Source organism: Pongo abelii, chromosome 17 (assembly GCF_028885655.2).
Source record: "Pongo abelii isolate AG06213 chromosome 17, NHGRI_mPonAbe1-v2.0_pri, whole genome shotgun sequence".
In the NCBI taxonomy this organism is placed as follows: domain Eukaryota; kingdom Metazoa; phylum Chordata; class Mammalia; order Primates; family Hominidae; genus Pongo; species Pongo abelii.
In genome coordinates this window covers 40,531,671-40,550,843 of record NC_072002.2, presented here as the reverse complement: position 1 = coordinate 40,550,843, position 19,173 = coordinate 40,531,671, and the positions used below count along the sequence as shown (strand labels likewise).

The 19,173-nt window shown below is 38.0% G+C and overlaps 1 protein-coding gene across 3 annotated transcripts in view; it reads right to left on the bottom strand.

Moving 5' to 3' along the window:
• Positions 1 to 19,173, bottom strand: part of TAF4B (TATA-box binding protein associated factor 4b) — a 165,245-nt gene that overhangs the window by 95,666 nt on the left and 50,406 nt on the right. For all 3 annotated transcript variants that reach the window (XM_024236117.3, XM_054537749.2, XM_054537750.2), the window contains exons 6-9: positions 15,071 to 15,160; positions 10,656 to 11,273; positions 4,743 to 4,878; positions 3,590 to 3,695 (exon numbers count right to left, since the gene is read on the bottom strand). In XM_024236117.3, the coding sequence (XP_024091885.3) occupies positions 3,590 to 3,695; positions 4,743 to 4,878; positions 10,656 to 11,273; positions 15,071 to 15,160 (950 nt within the window). The remainder of the gene's footprint in view (positions 1 to 3,589; positions 3,696 to 4,742; positions 4,879 to 10,655; positions 11,274 to 15,070; positions 15,161 to 19,173) is intronic.

The window sequence follows — 19,173 nt, the reverse complement described above, 5'->3', positions numbered from 1 at the left end:
ACAGAGTCTCACTCTGTCACCCAGGCTGGAGTGCAATGGCGCAATCTCAGCTCACTGCAACCTCCCAGGGTTCAACTGATTCTCCTGCCTCAGCATCCCAAGTAGCTGAGACTACAGACATGCACCACCATGCCCTGCTAATTTTTATATTTTCAGTAGAGACAGGGTTTCACTATGTTAGCCAGGCTGGTCTCGAACTCTTGACATCAAGTGATCCACCTGCCTCGGCCTCCCAAAGTGCTGGGATTACAGGCATGAGCCACTGTGTCCAGCCTACCTCTACATTTTTAATTTGACTTTGACAGAAGCCACTCATGCAAAACTCTAGAAAGGACAAATCCAAATCCAATCTACAATGATAGAAAGCAGATCAATGGTTGTGCAGAACCTGAGGTGTAATGTGGGGACAGGCTGGTAAGAAGTGCAAAGGAATCTTTTTGGGGTATTGAAAATATTCCATGTATCCTGACAGTGATACTTGGTACTTGGGTCTAGCTTTTTGTCAAGAGTCATTAAACTGAAAGATGATGATGACTGCCTGGATTACTGTCTTCCAGAATACCCAAACTCCAAACTACAAAGGAAAAAAAACAAATCCCATGAAAACTTTTTCATCTTCTCAATCTCATCTACCCCTCCCCATCCCACCCCATGCCTCAAGGCTTGCTATAGGCAAAAAGAGATGGAAAAAAAAACTGCAGAAAAGAGAGACAGGGCAGAGTCATTGGTGGGCATAAGACTAAATACATCCCAAGTCAGAAAATGCTAAAAAGGTGTTCCCATAAATCAAAGCATGACTACATGCAATTTAAATTGGCAGACTGAAATGTGTAGATTCTTGGAAGGAATAAAAGGCAAAAAGGAGAGGGAGAAGCACCATTTGGAAGCGGAGAAAATGCAAAAGGGGAAAATTAAGTGTTGCAAGACAAAAAAGGACCAAACAGGTTTCCCAGGGCAAATAGATACAAACAAAACTCTAATAGAAGAGGCATTGAAGAAAGGTGGAAAAACAAGGGAAAAACTGACATAAATAAAGGGTAAAAAAAGGGTCAGAGACAAAGTAATGGGAATGAAAGAGAGGCAAAAGGACTAAAATCCATACTATTACAGTCCCTGAAACACACACACACACACAAAATCGTGAACAAGAACTAATATTTAAAACTATAATCCAAGAATGCTTTCCAAAAATTACAAAAGACCAGAATCTACATACTGAAAGGGCCAAATAGGAATTGAGGAACCACACCTTCACAACATATCCTAAGGCAAAACTATGAGATTTCAAAAATGAAAAATCCTGAAGTTCTTCAGACAAAAAGATCAAATAAGAATAAGACAATGATGGGGCAACATTTAAAAAAAAGGTAATACAAAAAGTGTTGATTTCACAGCCAGCCAAGCTGTTCTTCAAGTATCAAAAGACACTGAAAAATAGTTTTAACATACAACAACTTAGGACAGGGGTCCCCAGCCCCCAGGCCATGGACCGGTAGCAGTCCGTGGCCTGTTAGAACCTGGACTGCACAGGAAGAGGTGAGAGGTGTGCAAGCGAGCATTACTGCCCGAGCTCCACCTCCTGTCAGATCAGTGGTAGCATTAGAGTCTCATAGGAGCACAAACCCTACTGTGAACTGCACATACGAGAGATCTAGGTTGTGTGCTCCTTATGAGAATCTAATGCCTTATTATCTGAAGTGGAAACTATCCCCTCCCCCTCAATCCTGGTCTGTGGAAAAATTGTCTTCCATGAAATCAGTCCCTGGTGCCAAAAATGTTAGGGACCAATGACTTAGGGAATTCTACACCTATGAGCCTTTCCTGAGGAATTTACCAGCAGATGAACTTTATCCAACCAAGAGATGACAGAACACGACAGAAAAAAAGACCGACGGTGAACATTTTAATATATGCATATAAAAGCAGACATACAAATAAAATGTACATGGGGGGATGAGGAAGGAAGACTAAGGTACAAATTTTATACAAATGTTATATTGAAATATATATAAATTATGCAATTAAAATATATATATTTAATATATATATAACATATATTATATATATTTAAGATCCAAACGTTTGCCAGATAAACAATTTGGAAATATTTTCCTTGTGGCATGTTTATTCATTTCCTGGACAGTGTCTTCCACAGAGCAAAAGTTTTTTAATTTTCTGAATTCCAGTTCATTAATTTTTCCTCTTGTAGATCGCTCTTTTCATGTGTTATCTAAGAAATGTGTGTAACCCAATGTTACAAAGATTTTCTCCTATGCTTTGTTCCAGAACATCTCCAGTTTCAGGCTTGCCCTTTTTCTTAATCGTCATCCTTTAATTCCCATCTATTACCTATGTAAAAACTATTGTGTACATGTTCTATTTTCTCTGCTTTCCCCCACTTTATCTGCATAATTTCTATATATACAAATGTTATATTTCTGTATATATACATATTTTTAATATAAATATTCATAAATAAATATGTATGATACAAATATATATACAAATGTTATATGTTTGTTTATATATTTGTATATACAAAAATGCAAAAGGGAGAAATATATAAAAATTTATTTTATATATTTGTATATACAAATATAACATTTGTTTATACATATATAAACTCTTAAAAACCCTTGATCGTAAGAAACCAATGCAAGAAACAACAATGGGCCAAAAATTTGAACACACACTTCACCAAAGATATACAAGTAACAAATAAGCACAAAAACAGATGATCAACATCTTTAGCCATTAGAAAAATGCAAACTAAAACCACAATAATAACCACTTATACACCTATTAAAATGGATTTTAAAAAATCAAAAGAACTGAGAATTACCAATTGCTCACAACGTTGGACAGGAAATGAAACTCTCATCATCAATGACAGAAATGCAAAATGATACAGTCATTTTGATAAACAGTTTGGTAGCTTCCTTACCAAAATTCACACTTACCTAATGACTCATCAATCACATTTCTAGATAGCAAAAGCATATGTTCACACAAAATTCTGTACATGAAGCTTTATTATATAATCATCAGAAAAACTGGAAACCACCCAAATGTCCACCAATAGCAAAAAAGATCAAATTTAATTTCATAAAATAAAATGCTTCTCAGCAATGCAAAAGAACCATCGTCTAATATTCCAAATGACACAGATGATCTAAAAAACATGCTGAGTAAAAAAGTCTGATACAAAAGGGTACATAATAATGTAAAACTCCATTTATGTGAAGTTCAAGAATAAACAAAAATGATCTATCGTGATGGACGTAAGAACAGTAGCTGCCAAAGGCAGGGGATAAGGGTAATTGATTTCAAAGGTGCATAAAGGTGATGAATATGTTCAGTATCTTGATCAGCATGATGATTACACAGGTATATATATTTGACAAAATTCACTGAGCTATACATTTAATAGTTGTGCATTTTATTGTTTATAAATTATACTCAATAAAGTACTGTTAGCTTTGTAAAAAGGCATCAGCATATCTATTTTATTATGGTATTATTCTGTCATCTCTCCTTTTTTAAAAAAATATTACTTCCTTAAACCAAATTTAACTATTTATTTTCTTACCGGAAGCATGATGTTCCATTCCCTTTTATTTTATTTTTCTGAGTAGGAGATGCTTGAAGCGACAGAATTTTATTTCCAGGCAGAGTAATTTGCTTTAGAATGGAAGCTATAAAAACAAAACAAGAAAAAATAGAATACAAAAAAAGCAATCATGCCACATTAGGAAAAATCCAGGACAACAGTTTTTTATATATATAGAATTATCAAAGAAAATTCCAAGCTGCCCTAGAACTATGCTTAAATTCAAACATGACAATGAATTTATTCCCTGAATAAGAAATACTCTTATAAAATAAGAATCTTTCCATTTCTTTTTAGATAGTCTATGTTAGCAGTATTATAAAAATATCACGAGTAAAAGGCACCTGAAACATGTTAATAATACATTGCTTATATTGGTGTTTTTTAAAAATACATAAAGCTCTACCTGACATTGGTAAGACTGATTTCCCAGTCTACCTGACTTGGGTAAGACTGATTTCCATACATATGCATGCATGTACATGCATACAAGTGTGTACATAGAGAAAGAACTACATTTTAAGAAGAAAAAAATCTATAGCAAATTTTATAAGTTAAATAAGTTCTTATTTACTAACAGGTTGTTTTATCAAATTACAGAATACCATGAATAGTTGCTTTTTTTATTCCAAAACAACATATAACCCTAAAAAGTTTCTACGTATGTAAAAAGAAATGTGATCATAGCTGGGCGCAGTGGCTCACACCTGTAATCGCAGCACTTTGGGAGGCCAAGGTGGGTGGATCGACCACTTGAGGTCAGGAGTTTGAGACCAGCCTGGCCAACATGGTAAAACCCAGTCTCTACTATAAAAATACAAAAATTAGCCAGCTGTGGTGGTGCACGCCTGTAATCCCAGCTACTGGGGAGGCTGAGAACATGAGAATTGCTTAAACCTGGGAGGTGGAGGTTGCAGTGAGCTGAGATCGTGCCACTATACTCCAGCCTGGGCAACAGAGCAAGACTCCGTCTCGGGAGAGAAATCTAATCATTATCTTTCTGTTTTCTCTCAATGGGTGCCAACTTTAAAAGACCAAACCTCTCTTCTCTTAACACAGCAACAAAAAACTTATACAAAACCCCTTCATGTTCTAACCCAGCGTGATGGGACTGAGATGGACCACCATCTACCTGGAGGAAACTGACTAGTAGGTATTACGGTGTTCACTGGCATCGTCTTCTGTCCACATTTCTGAATGGTCAATGTTGAGGAATGTGAAATTGTGGTCACTTGTTTTTCATTGCCTCCTGAAGGCTGCTGAACTACCTGAAACAAGGAGAACTATCAATATAGTCGTTCAACTTAAGGCTTTAGAAAAGGGTAAGATTTCAGTTTTAAACAACAGATTGTGTTCACCCAACCGTAAATATACCTTTATCTTAACATAACAAGAATGCCTACTTTAAATTTGTACGAAGCAAAATTATCTTGTTCAAAAGTGAAAAACATTACTATCTCACATACATTATTTTTAGAGTGGAATTTAAATTTTATTTCACCATACTCAATTTAAATCTCCCTATAAATCCGATTTCCAATTGTTAACTTATAGTGAAAAATTTAAAGCATGTATAAAAACAGACAGGATAAAACAAAACCATCTATACCATTACCCAGCTTCAACAATGATTAATTCTTGATCAATCTTGTTTCCATCTATACCCCTACCCACTTCCCTGCCACCTTCAATTATTTTAAGGCAAATCTCAGATATATCGTTGTATCCATAAATATTTCAAAATATATCTTTAAAAGATAAGGACTTTTTATGTGCCATTTTAACAAAGTATTTTCTTTTTTCTTTCCTTTTCTTTTTTTTTTTTGAGACAGAGTCTTCCTTTGTCACCCAGGCTGGAGTGCAGTGGTGCCATCTCGGCTCACTACAACCTCTGCCTCCCAGGTTCAAGCAATTCTCATGCCTCAGCCTCCTGAGTAGCTGGGATTTCAGACACGCACCACCACGCCTGGCTAATTTTTGTATTTTTAGTAGAGACTAGGTTTCACTGTGTTGGCCAGGCTGGTCTCGAACTCCTGACCTCAAGTGATCCGCCCACCTCAGCCTCCCAAAGTGCTGGGATTACAGATGTAATCCCAGCGGGGATCACACGGGGCGTGAGCCACCACGCCCGGTCTAAAGTATTTTCTTAGACCATCGCTTGAAAGCAGGAGGCAGAGGCTGCAGTGAGCCGAGATTGCACCACTGCACTCCAGCCTGGGTGACAGAGTGAGACCCTGTCTCAAAAAAACAAGACAAAACAAAACAAAACAGGTAGAAAAACAGTCATCATGTATTTGAGCCAGCTATTGATAGTGAACTTTAACTCACATATGGCAAATATAAATGTGCCATGGTCTTGCCAAAAGACAGACTTCTAAACAGAATTTTTGGAGTTCAATTTATTCAACTAATGTGTATTACTTTAAAAAAGTAACAAGAAACACAACATGTCCTGGTAAGTAATCCTATAGCAACTAATGCCCCTAGAGAAGAAATGTTAGTTAGAATAATTCAATTGCCCTTATTCTTTGAGAATAGACAAGAACTCTTTCAAAAATGATACATTTCAATGAAGCTGAGATCATATTCATGTACTGTAGTTCTAGGGATCAGGCTTACATTATACAAAGTAATACATAGGTCTCATTTTATGCATTCAGACTGCAACTCAAGAGAAACACTCCCAGCTTACTTCCTTATTATCTGCACTGTCCCCTCCTTGATGCTCCTTATTAGGTATTCCTGTCAGTATTTTAATTATGAAAGACAGTAATATTCAAAAATTGTTTACCAGTGTGAAAGTTGTCAGAATCAAAATGAAGTCACTTGTGTTTGAAAGAAAACCAAAAACAAAACTCTAACAAATAGAGCTAGGGAAGACTAAGATGAGAGGGTTCTCATGCTTGTATGCCTAATCCCAAAAACTATCCCAATAGACCGCCAAACCTTGCACAAACCACAACCTAGCACAAAGGCCATAGCAACAGTACACAAAAAATACTTCTGCAAGGACATCATCTGCTCAGCAACTGCCTGTTTAAACTCGGACTGGTGTTGCCCTTGTTACTGAGCTTTGCAGTCAAGGATAATCATTTCAAAACAACTATGTAATTCTCATTTTTCCTTTTAAAACCCGTCCTCCTTTACTCAGGAAGACTGCTTGAGGCCAGGATTTTGAGACCTGACTGGGCAATATAGCAAGACCCTGTCTCTAACCAAAATAAGAAGTTTTTTAATTAGCCAGGCATGATGGCATGCACCTGTAGTCCTAGCTACTCAGGAGGCTGAGGCAGGAGGATTGCTTGAGCCCAGGAGATCGAGGCTGCAGTGAGCCATGATGGCACCACTGCACTCCAGGCTAGGCAACAAAACGAAACCCTGAGTCTTTAAAAATTAAAAATAAAAAAACTTTTGTCTTCCTTTACCTCCCTGAATACGCATAATTTACTATGGCACCTGTATTCCCATTGCAATGCTCCATTACCAATTAAATGTCTTATTCTTTTAAAAAGCCTTTCTGTTATTTAGGCTGACACCAGTTAGTCTTCATACCATTTTTGATGGGTACACAAAAATATAACACAGTTTTATTTTATAACACAGTTTTGAGTTGGGACTTAACAACCTTCAATCCCCATCACTTCTCATCTTAATGACTCTAACACCTGGAACAATGTATGTGTCTAGTCTAACAAAAATATGGGAGGCATACTCCTGAACATCTGCTGAGAAAAACAAAATGAGTGATAATGTGAGAGAATTCATTAATCTTCTTTCAAAGAAACCACCAAATAAAACCATAGTACTAAGCGGATCACTTGAGCTCAGGCGTTCAAGACTAGCCTGGGCAACACAGCGAAACCCCGTCTCTACTAAAAACACAAAAAAATTAGCCGGGTGTGATGGCCTGCACCTGCAGTCACAGCTAGTCAGGAGGCAGAGGTGGGAGGATCATCTGAGCCCAGAAAGTCAAGACTGCAATGAGCCATGTTCATGCCACTGCACTCTAACCTGGGTGACAGAAGTAAGACATTGTCTAAAAACAAAACAAAACAAAACAAAACAAAAACAAATGCAAATGAGAAATAAACATTAAAAAGGAATTTTTAAATCCATGATTATTAAAGGAAATAAGTGTGTATTCTTCAGACCATATGGAGTTAGATGAACCTCAGATTTGATACAGTGCAGTAATTCTTATACTTTAAATGATTATTTGCCGTATTTCTTATAAGCTGCATGGAATACGTTATTTTATAGCACCTTGAGCGTTCTCCTCCTCACTTAGAACTAGGATTAAATTGGACTATGGTTTATAATGGATTCACTGATGGTATTCTTTAATTACTTTCAAACTCAAGTAATATTAATTTTCTAACGTAGTTTATTTGAAAGAATGCCCTAGTTCAATCTTCTCTATGGCATTACCATATAGAATGGTTTATGTTGTTTTGCTCCAGGTAAATCTGTTGTGAAATAAATTACAATCTATCTTCAGGGTCTGGCCACTCTGGCTCTTGCCACTTTAAATAGGTAGGTGTAAATACTAACATCAAATTTATTGGCTAAACTTGAAACAAAGGACAAACAAGAAAGCAGAATTCACAGGGAAAATGAAATTATTAAAAATGAAGGTAGGAAGTAAAAAAACCCTAAAATTTACCATCAGATTTTGTTGCATTATTTCTTTATTGAAATGATTTATAATGTATAACAAGTCAAACCTACAAAACAAAAATGCTGTCAAGATATTATCATGAGACAGCTTCCTGCTTCAGGACATTCCAGAAACCTAGAAGTTCTTTCTAAGAGCACCATACCCTAATGGAAAAGTCAGCTGGGTTCTAGTCTGAGATCCATTACTTGACTGTTTTTTGTTTTGTTTTTTGTTCTTTTGATATGGAGTTTCGCTCTTGTCATCCAGGCTGTAGTGCTGTGGTGCAATCTTGGCTCACCGCAACCTCTGCCTCCCGGGTTCAAGCCATTCTCCTGCCTCAGCCTCCCAAGTAGCTGGGATTACAGGTGCCCACCACCACACCTGGCTAATTTTTGTATTTTTAGTAGAGACAGGGCTTTGACATGTTGGGCAGGCTGGTCTCAAACTCCTGACCTCAGGTGATCCGCCTGCCTCGGCCTCCCAAAGTGCTGAGATTACAGGCATGAACCACCGCGCCCGGCCACTTGACTGTTACTGGATGAGTCAGCTCAGAATTTCTGGATTCTTAGTTTTCTCCCTACCTTTTTATCATAAAATTATTTTAAAATCCATAGCACATAATGACATGCTTTTAAAACTATGTAGCTATAAAGTATTATTTCACCCCAGGGACCTATATGCTATAGATGCTCAATAAAGATTAGTGTTGATTCAAGAAACAACTATGACACATAAAGAGGATTTCAATTCTGTTCAGTGCTACCAAAAAGAGGCCTTTCCTTGGGGCAATTCCTCTACTCCAGTGGTTCTCAAACCTGGCTGCCCAGAACAATGTTTAAGAATCACTGCTTTTAAAAATGTTGTTTCATCTCCGAGATTAAATTCAGTTACCCAAGAGAAATCCTGCAAGGCAGTTACATTTCTCCATTTGAAAATGAGATGCAGAGTGGGAAGGGATGAGAAAAGATTAGTGCCCAGGAAATGACCATCATTTATCTGCTCAAGAGTTTGACTACTCTCCAATTCTGGTCACGGATCAACCCCTTTCATTCTATGTCCAAAGCTGCCCTGTTGCCTCAGACGACAGTCACTCAGATACCTCTTATTCTGATAACACAAACTGGGCTGGAAAGGCTAAACAGGAAGCAGAATGAACCAAAACAGAGATTTAAAACACAGCCTCTAATGCAAAGCATTACAAAAGAGAACAAGGACATTCACCAAAAGAACAGAAAGCTCTGTTATCGTAGAAGACAGGGAAGAACTTTACTAAAAATGTTATGATTTTTAATTAATGCACCATGTAGTATCTCCCATGAGTTAACAATACTTTCATAGTTTTCTGGTAAAACTTACCTTTTCTTAAATAAAGAAGAACATTCTAAACACTAATCAACAAACAGCTAAAATTTCCTTCTTTCACCCAAGAACCTCCCAACCTACCAAGTTTAGCAAAAAAACACAACAATCAGACAAAACAAAAGACTATTCTGCAAATATTCTGGACACTGAAAACTTTACACTATAATAAACAACCATAAAAAGCTAGAGAAGTATTCTAGATTAAATGAGCCAGGTACAGTGGCTCATGCCTGTAATCCTAACACTTTGGGAGGTCTAAGTCAAGAGGAACACTTGAGGCCAAGAGTTTGAGACCAGCTTGGGCAACATAGCAAGACCCTCTCTCTACAAAAAAAATAAAAATAAAAAGACATTATTGGGACAACTACAGAAATACTGTACCAATATTAATTTCCTGTGTGTGACAACAGGTATGTTGTGGTTATGTTTTACAAAAAAAACCTTTTAGGAGATACATACACCTTGCATTGTCATAATTCTTGCAACCACTCTCAGATGGTTCAGTAAAGACTTATGTGTGTGTTTGCTGCTGGGCGTGGTGGCTCATGCCTGTCTGTAATCCCAGTGCTTTGGGAGGCCAAGGCGGGTGGATCATTTAAGGCCAGGAGTCCAAGACTAGCCTGGCCAACATGGAGAAACTCCATCTCTAACAAAAATACAAAAATTAGAAAGGCGTGGTAGTGCACACCTGTAATTCCAGCTACTCAGGAGGGTAAGGCATGAGAAATGCTTGAACCTGGGAGGTGAAGGTTACAGTGAGCCGAGATCATGCCACTGCACTCCAGCCTGGGCGACAGAGTGAGACTCTGTCTTAAAAAAAAAAAGGACTTATATGTGTGTTTGTAGGTGTGAGCAGAAAGAGGAAAACAAAGCAAATGAGGTAAAAAAAAAAAAAAAAAAAAAAATTAATTGGTCAAACCCATAAACATTATATAGCCTTACTAGTTTTCTACTAGTCTTACCAGTTTTCTGAATCTTCAAAATTTTCAAAATAAGTAACTGGGGAAGAAACAAAATGTTACTCACTAGTTGCTTGACTTGAACTGCCTGTGGAATCCCAGCTGGTTGTGAAAGGACAGGGCCCGGCTGGGCAAGTTTGATTTGAATTGGAGTCCCAATAACAGGCTTGTCAGATGTGGTCCCAGCAGAAGTAACAATAGGTTTCACAGATGGAAGACAAATAGCTGCACTTGAAGTTTCTCCAAAAGTTACTGCTGGAAGGGACAGTGTTACTGCTGTTCCAGAGACAACTGGCTTTTCAGGTTGCAGTGAGACCGTGGTCATTGTGTTTGCTACAGATGTCACAAGTGGTTTTGAAGTCTGAAGCAAAACAGTTCCAGCTGTTGTTCCTCCTGTTGCAGCAGTTGGGCCCACAGAATGAAGTGTCACAACTCCAGCTTTTGCTCCCACTGGACCAGCAAGTGGGTTCAAAGTTTGCACTGACACAGTTCTGGGTGCTGTTGCTCCAGAAACAATAATTGACTTTTCAGACTGGCTTGAGGACACTGTAGTTGTCACCACAGGAGAAGCTGTTACTGTTGTAGTACAGGTAGCAATGACTATGTCACTAGAAGTCTGCTGAACACATTGCTGGATGAAGCTCTGGGAGTTAGGCAGAAGTTGTCGTAAGGCAACCACGCTTTTCTGGAAACGTAGAGGAATGGAAAAAAACACTGCTAACAAATCAGCTACTTGTGAAACAAAATGTGGTATTTCATACCTTTACAACTTAAAACCAATCAAAAGTGTATCAAGTATTTCAGTTGAAGACAGCTGGTATCACTTACATATATCCTGCCAATATCCAGGATACAATCAATTTGAAGCCCAAAAGTGCTTGTTTACCAATATGAAATTACTATATCTCAGTATTAAACTTATTTGTATTCCCTCAATATCAATTTGGTAAACACCATATTATACTTTTCTATAATCATCTAAACCCTATAACAGATCATTAATAACTTCAGTATCTGTTAAGTTTATTTAAACCACAGCAGAATCTAGGTCTCTTCATTAAGTAACTTTCAAACTCTGGATAGTAGGTGCAGTGGCTCATGCCTGTAATCCCAGCACTCTGGGAGGCCAAAGCAAACAATCACTTGAGGCCAGGAGTTTGAGACCAGCCTAGGCAACATGGCAAAACCCCATCTATACAGAAAATACAAAAATTAGTCAGGTGTGGTGGCACACACCTGTAGTCCCAGCTACTCGGGAGGCAGAGGTTGCAGTGAGCTGAGATCATGCCACTGCATTCTAGCCTGGGTGACAGAGCAAGTCCCTATCTCAAAAAAAAAAAGGAAAAGAAGAAATAGTCTTTAAAAGCCTGGGCAACATGGTAAAACTCCGTCTCTACAAAAAATACAAAAATTAAATTAGCAGGGCAAGGTGGTGCATTCCTATAGTCTCAGCTACCACAGGGGCTGAGGTGGAAGGATCACTTGGACCCAGGAAGTTGAGGTTGCAGTGAGCTGTGATCGCACCACTACACCCCAGCCTGGGTGACAGAGCAAAACCTCATCTCAAAAAAAATTTTTTTAAATAAAAATAAAGAAATATCTTTACATCAAAACAAAACTAAATACAAAGTGAATTTTACGATCTGAAAGAACTGAGCTAGCATATTTTCTTTTTTTTTTATTGAGACGGAGTCTCACGCTGTTGCCCAGGCTGGAATGCAGCGGTGTGATCTCGGCTCTCTGCAACCTCTGCCTCCTGAGTTCAAGAGATTCTCCTGCCTCAGCCTCCTGAGTAGCTGGGACTACAGGCACATGCCACCACTGGCTAATTTTTGTATTTTTTAGTAGAGACAGCCATGTTGGCCAGGCTGGTCTCCATCTCCTCACCTCAGGTGATCCGCCAACCTCGGCCTCCCAAAGTGCTGGGATTACAGGCGTGAGCTACCACGCCCAGCCAAACATACTTTCTGACTGTCAGCGTCTATCTTTGTATCCTACTTAAAGAGTAAAGGCAGTTCAAACTAAAAACTAGTAGGTTGTGCCTTTTCATTCCTGGAGTTTTCGTTTGTTTAGCCAACAGAGATGGAAAGCTAGGGCTCTTGTGCCAAACAGCCAAGTTGTGAATACAAAGGAAAATTCTTGAAGGAACTTCAAAGGGCTACTCCATGTGACACATAAATGATAAGAAAACGAAACAGTCTTATTGCTGACATGGAGAAAGTTTGAGTGGTGTGGACAGAAGATCAAACCAGCTACAACATTCCCTTAAGCAAAAGTCTAAACCAGAGTATAGCACTAACTCTTCAATTCTATGAAGGCTGAAAAGTGACGAAGCTGTAGAAGAAAAGTATGAAGTTAGGAGAGGTTGGCTCATGAAGTTTAAGGGAAGAAGCTCTCTTGATAACTAACATAAAAGTGCAAGGTAAAGCTGCAAGTACTGATGTAGAAACTGCAGCAAATCATACAGAAGATATAGCCAAGATTTTTTTTTGAGATGGAGTCTCGCTCTTGTCACCCAGGCTACAGTGCAATGCACGATCTTGGCTCACTGCAACCTCTGCCTCCCAGGTTCAAGCAATTCTCCTGCCTCAGCCTCCCAAGTAGCTGGGACTATAGGCGTGCACCACCACGCCCAGCTAACTTTTTTTTTTTTTTTAGTAGAGTCAGGGTTTCTCCCTGTTGGCCAGGCTGGTCTCGAACTCCCGACCCCAGGTGATCTGCCCGACTCGGCCTCCTAAAGTGCTGAGATTACAGGTGTGAGCCACCATGCCTGGCCAACAACAGATTTTCAATGGAGACAAAACAACCTTCTATTGGAGGAAGCTAGGTCTTTCATAGCTTTTGGCTGAGGAAAAGTCAACGCATGGCTTCAAGGCTTCAAAGCACAGGCTGACTTTCTTGTTAGGGGCTAATGTAGGTGGTGACTTCAAGTGGAAGCCAATGCTCATTTACTATTCCAAAAATCCTAGGGCTCTTAAGAATTATGCTAAATCTACTCTGCCTGTGCTCTATCAATGAACAAAGCATGGATGACAGCACATCTGTTCACAACATGGTTTACTGAATATTTTAAGCCCACTGTTGAGAACTACTGCTCAGAGGAAAAAAAAAAAAAAAAGTTTCTTTTCAAAATATTACCACTCATTGACAATACACCTCATCACCCAAAAGTTCTGATAGAGATGTACAAGGAGATCAATATTGTCTTCCTGTCTGCTAACACAACATCCATTCTGCAGCCCATATATATCAAGGAGTAATTCTTACTTTCAATTATTATTTAAGAAATAGATTTTTTAAGACTACAGCTGCCATAGACAGTGATTCCTCTGATGAATCTGGGGGCAAAGTCAACTGAAAACCTTCTGGAAAAGATTCACCATTCTAAATGCCATTAAGTATATTTGTGAGTCGGGCAGGAAATCAAAATATCAACACTAACAGGAGTTCATAAGAAGTGGATCCCCACCCTCATGGATGACTTTGAGGGGTTCAGAACTTCAGTGGAGGAAGTCACTGCAGATATGGTAGAAACAGCAAGAGAACCACAGTTAAAAGTGGAGCCTGAAGATGTGACCGAATTGCTGCAATCTCATGATAAAACTGGAAGAGATGAGGAGTTGCTTCTTACAGATGAGCAAAGAAAGTGGTTTCTTGAGATGGAGTCTACTCCTGGTCAAATGCTATAAATGTTGTTAGGATGGTAACAAAGAATTTAGAATATAACAACAACTTATTTAACAAAGTAATGGCAGGGTATGAGAGAACTGACTCCAATTTTGAAAGAAGTTCTGCTGTGTGTGAAATGCTATCAGACAGCACTGCGTGCTACAGAGAAATATTTTGTGAAGGGAAGAATCAACTGATGACACAAATTGCACTGTTGTCTTAATTTAAGACATTGCCACAGCTGGGTGTGACCACCTTCAGTGACCACCCCCTTGACCAGCAAAAAGCCATCAACATTGAGGTAAGACTCTTTACCATCAAAAATATTATAACTTGCTGAAGTTCAGATGATTGTCAGCACTTTTTAGCAATAAAATATTTTTAATTAACATGTGTAACTGTTTTTTCAAATATAATGCTATTGTATACCTAAATAAAGTATACCATAAAAAGTTTTATATGCATTTGGAAACCAAAAATTTCATGTGACTCACTTTATTGTGACATTAGCTTTCTTATGGTGGTCTAAAACCAAACCTGTAATACCTCTGTGGTATGTCTGTATATTCTTATACAAGCATTAAACAATATAATCATGAACTTACGTTCATGAATAAAATGTTACTTCTCTTTTTTCAAAGTGTCTAAATAAAATAATATTATGAACATGCTTTATAGCTTACAAAAGCACTCAGAGGTTTCTTCCACACTGTCAGTATCTTCACATTCAATTGCTGTCATATTGAAATATTCCAGTTTTTAATTATTTTAATCTAATCCAAATTATTTCTTCTAAGTGACACATAACTCTACCTTAAGAAAAGGAACCAGGTGAGGCTGAGGTGAAGACTTGAGTTCAACATACAGTTTCCTAGTAAATTCTTCTGCTTCGATTTTTGCATCCTGAGGGATGAGAGAAATAGAAACAATTTTAAGTCTACAAATATTTTAAAAGAGACAAAGTATATAATTCATGATTGTAGACATAGCAAACTTTTCACAAATGATAAAGTCAATTAAATATAGGCTTTTTTTTCATGCCAGCTATGAAATGTGTAAGCATAAATGATAGAGATGTTTATTCATAGAGAATACAATGAAGGGGTGATTTTTTTTCTTTTAAAGATCCCAGGAAGCAAAGAGAAGAACTGATGGGCTGAGTAATACTACATTATTACAATCTGTTAAGAACAATTAAGAAGTGAAGGCACAGGTGTCTTAAATTTCTTAGGGTGGGGAACAGGAAGTTACTCAGTTTGGAGACCTTGGTGTTTAAGTTCTCTAAAACAATTTGGAAATTAATCTGCTAGCCTGCTGCTGTTCTTTGCACACAAGAGCCAGGGACAACATTTCCAGAATTAGTAGAAGTATTTCCAAAATAACTTGATGCCAGTGATAATGTGTAAGATGTAGCTGATTGAATTATCTTATTCTTTTCAAATGTATAAAATATAGTTCTTAAAATTTTGCCTAATAGGACATATTACATACTTAATAAAGATTATAATTGTGCGGTGACAGAAAACATCTGGTTTTTTCTTCATGAAGTTGTGGAAGAAGCATTCAAGGAAAGGTAAGTATGACCTCAGATTAAAAAAAAAAAAAAAAAAATCAGCTTTTATTTTAGATTCAGCAGGTACAAGTTTGGGGTACAGATTATCTCATCACCCAGGTAGTGAGCACAGTTATCTAGGAGGTAGTTTTTCAGCCCACACACCCCCTCACTCCCACTTTCTAGTAGTTCTCAGTGTCTATTGTTCCCATCTTTACATCCGTGTGTACTTAATGTTTAGCTTCCACTTGTAAGTGAGAACATGTAGTATCTGGTTTTCTATTCCTGCATCAATTTGCTTAGGATAATGGCCATTCACATTGCTACAAAAAACATGATCTTGTTCTTTTTTATGGTTGTGTAGTATTCCATGGTATATATGTACCACTTTTTATTTATCCAACCCACTGTCAATTAACACCTCTGCTGATTCCATGTCTTGGCTGTTTTGAGTAGTGCTGCGATAAAACATACAAGTGCATGTGTCTTTTTTATAGAATGATTTATTTTCCCTTGGATATATACCCAGTAATGGCACTGCTGGGTCAAATGGTAGGTCTATTTTTCGTTCTTTAAGAAATCTTCAAACTGCTTTCCACAGTAGCTAAACTAATTTACATGCCCACCAACAGCGTATAAGTGTTCGCTTCTCTTTGCAGCCCCACCAGCATCTGTTTTCTGACTTCTTAATAACAGACATTTTGACTAGTATGAGATGGTATCTCATTGTGGTTCTGATTTGCATTTCTCTGATGATTAGTGATGATGAGCATCTTTTCATGTTTGTTGGCTGCTTGTATGTCTTCTTTTCAGAAGTGTCTGTTCATGTCGTTTACCTATTTTTTAATGGGGTATTTTTCTTGCTGATTTTTAAGTTCCTTATTGATTCTGTATATTAGATCTTTGTCAGATATATAGTTCGCAAATATTTTCTTCCATTCTGTAGGTGGTCTGTTTACTCTGTTGATAGTATCTTCTGCTGTGCAGAAGCCCTTAGTTTAGTTAGGTTCCACTTGTCAATTTTTGTTTTTGTTGCAATTGCTTTTGGAGAGTTCGCCATAAATTCTTTGCCAAGGCCGATGTCAAGAAGGGTATTTCCTGGGTTTTCTTCTAGGACTTTTACAGTTTGAGGTCTTACATTTAAATCTTTAATCCATCTCAAGTTAATTTTTATATACGGTGAAAAGTAGGGGTCCAGTTTCATTCTTCCGCACATAGATAATGAGTTATCCCAGCACCATGTGTAGAATGAGTCCTTTCCCCACTACTTTTTTTTTGAGATAGAGTCTCACTGTGTCACCTAGGCTGTAGTGCAGTGGCATGATCTTGGCCCACTGCAACCTCCCCCACCCGGGTTCAGGCAATTCCCCTGCCTCGGCCTCCTGAGTAGCTGGGACTACAGGCATATGCCACCACACCTGGCTAATTTTTGTATTTTTTTTAGTAGAGATGTGGTTTCACTATGTTGACCATACTGGTCTCAATCTCCTGACTGCAAGTGATCCACCTGCCTCAGCCTCCCAAAGTGCTAGGATTATAAAAGGCGTGAGCCACTGTGGCCAGGCCCCATTACTTATTTTTGTCGACAACGTCAAAGATCAGATAGTTGTAGGTGTGCAGCTTTATTTCTGGGTTCTCTATTCTGTTCAATTGGTCTATGTGTCTGTTTTTGTATCAGTGCCATGCTGTTTGGGTCACTGTAGCCTTATAGTATAGTCTGAAGTAAGGGAATGTGATGCCACTTGGCTTTGTTTTGTTTTGTTTTTTGCTTAGAATTGTTTTGGCTATTCAGGCTCTTTTTTGGTCCTATATGAATTTTAAAATAGTTTTCTCTAATTCTGTGAAAAATGACATTGGTAGTTTGACAGGAACAACATTGAATCTGTAAACTGCTTTGGGCAGTACGGCTATTTTAATGATATCAATTCTTTCAGTCCATAAGCATGAATTTTCAACAGTGTTTCGTATTTCTCCTTGTAGACATCTTTCACCTCCTTGGTTAGCTGTATTCCTAGGTACTTCATTTTTGTGTGTGTGGCTAATGTAAATGGGACTGTGCTCTTGATTTGGCTGTTAGCTAGAACGTTTTTGGTGTATAGAAATGCTGATTTTTGAACACTGATTTTGTACCCTGAAACTTTACTAAAGTTGTTTATCAGTTCTAGAAGCCTTTTGGCAGAGTCTTTAAGATTTTCTAGGCATAGAATCATATCATCAGTGAAGACAGAGTTTTACTCCTTTTTTTCCCATTTGGAGGCCTTTTATTTCTTTCTCTTGCCTGACTGCTCTGGCTACAACCTCCAGTATTATGTTAAATAGGAATGGTGAGACCTTGTCTTGTTCCAATTCTCAAGGGAAATGGTTCGAGCTTTTGCCCATTCAATATGATGTTGGCTATGGATCTGCAAGACTACTTTCAGAATGACACTGTAAATCCATAACAGCAGTTCCAAAGAAGTGAGGAACCTTTACACATTGCTTACACTATTAAGCATTTCAGGGGTATGTGTGATCTAAAGTATTTTCCATTAATACTAACATCTTGGAGAGAAAGCCTTTTTCACTAAGCTAATGTTTGCACACATGTTGCAAAGGCAACAATGGGTAAAACGACTGGTAAGAAAGGCTAATGGCAAAGTGAAACAGCCGTCATCACATTCTACAGTGCTATGTGCTTGGAGGAAAAAAAAAACAACAACAGAAGGCCAAGCACAGTGGCTCACACCTGTAATCCCAGTACTTTGGCGGGCCAAGGGTGCAGATCGCTTGAGGCCAGGAGTTGGGAGACTAGCTTGGGCAACATAGTGAGACCCTGTCACTACAAAAAAATATTTTAAAACTAGCTGGGCATGGTGGCACACACCTCTAGTCCTAGCTACTTGGAGGGTGAAGTGGAAGGAGCTAGTATCATGCCACTGCACTCCAGCCTGAACAAGAGAGCAAGACTCTTACTCTAAAAAATAAAAATAAAAAAACGGACCCAATTTCACTTTGAAACATCCTTGGATGAAGCAGTAAAAATTAACTTTACTAAATCTCAACTCTTCAGTAGATACCTCTTTAATATTGTGTATAACAAAATAGGAACCATACACAGAGCATTTTTGTTGCAGATCAAAGTCAAGAGGGTCTAGGAAAAGCACTGTAATTGAGTCGCTAAACTAGTCACTTTTTTCCATTTTTACTGAAAAGAATGGCAAAGCAATTGTGGTTATTCAGACTTGGGTATTTGTTAGATATTTTCTCAAAAACAAACTAAACCTCTAACAGTAAGGAAAACAATGGATAGTATTTGTTGCTAATGATAAAAATTAAAGCTCTCAAGCCAAAATTACGATTGTGAAAAATGTGTAACAACTATTCT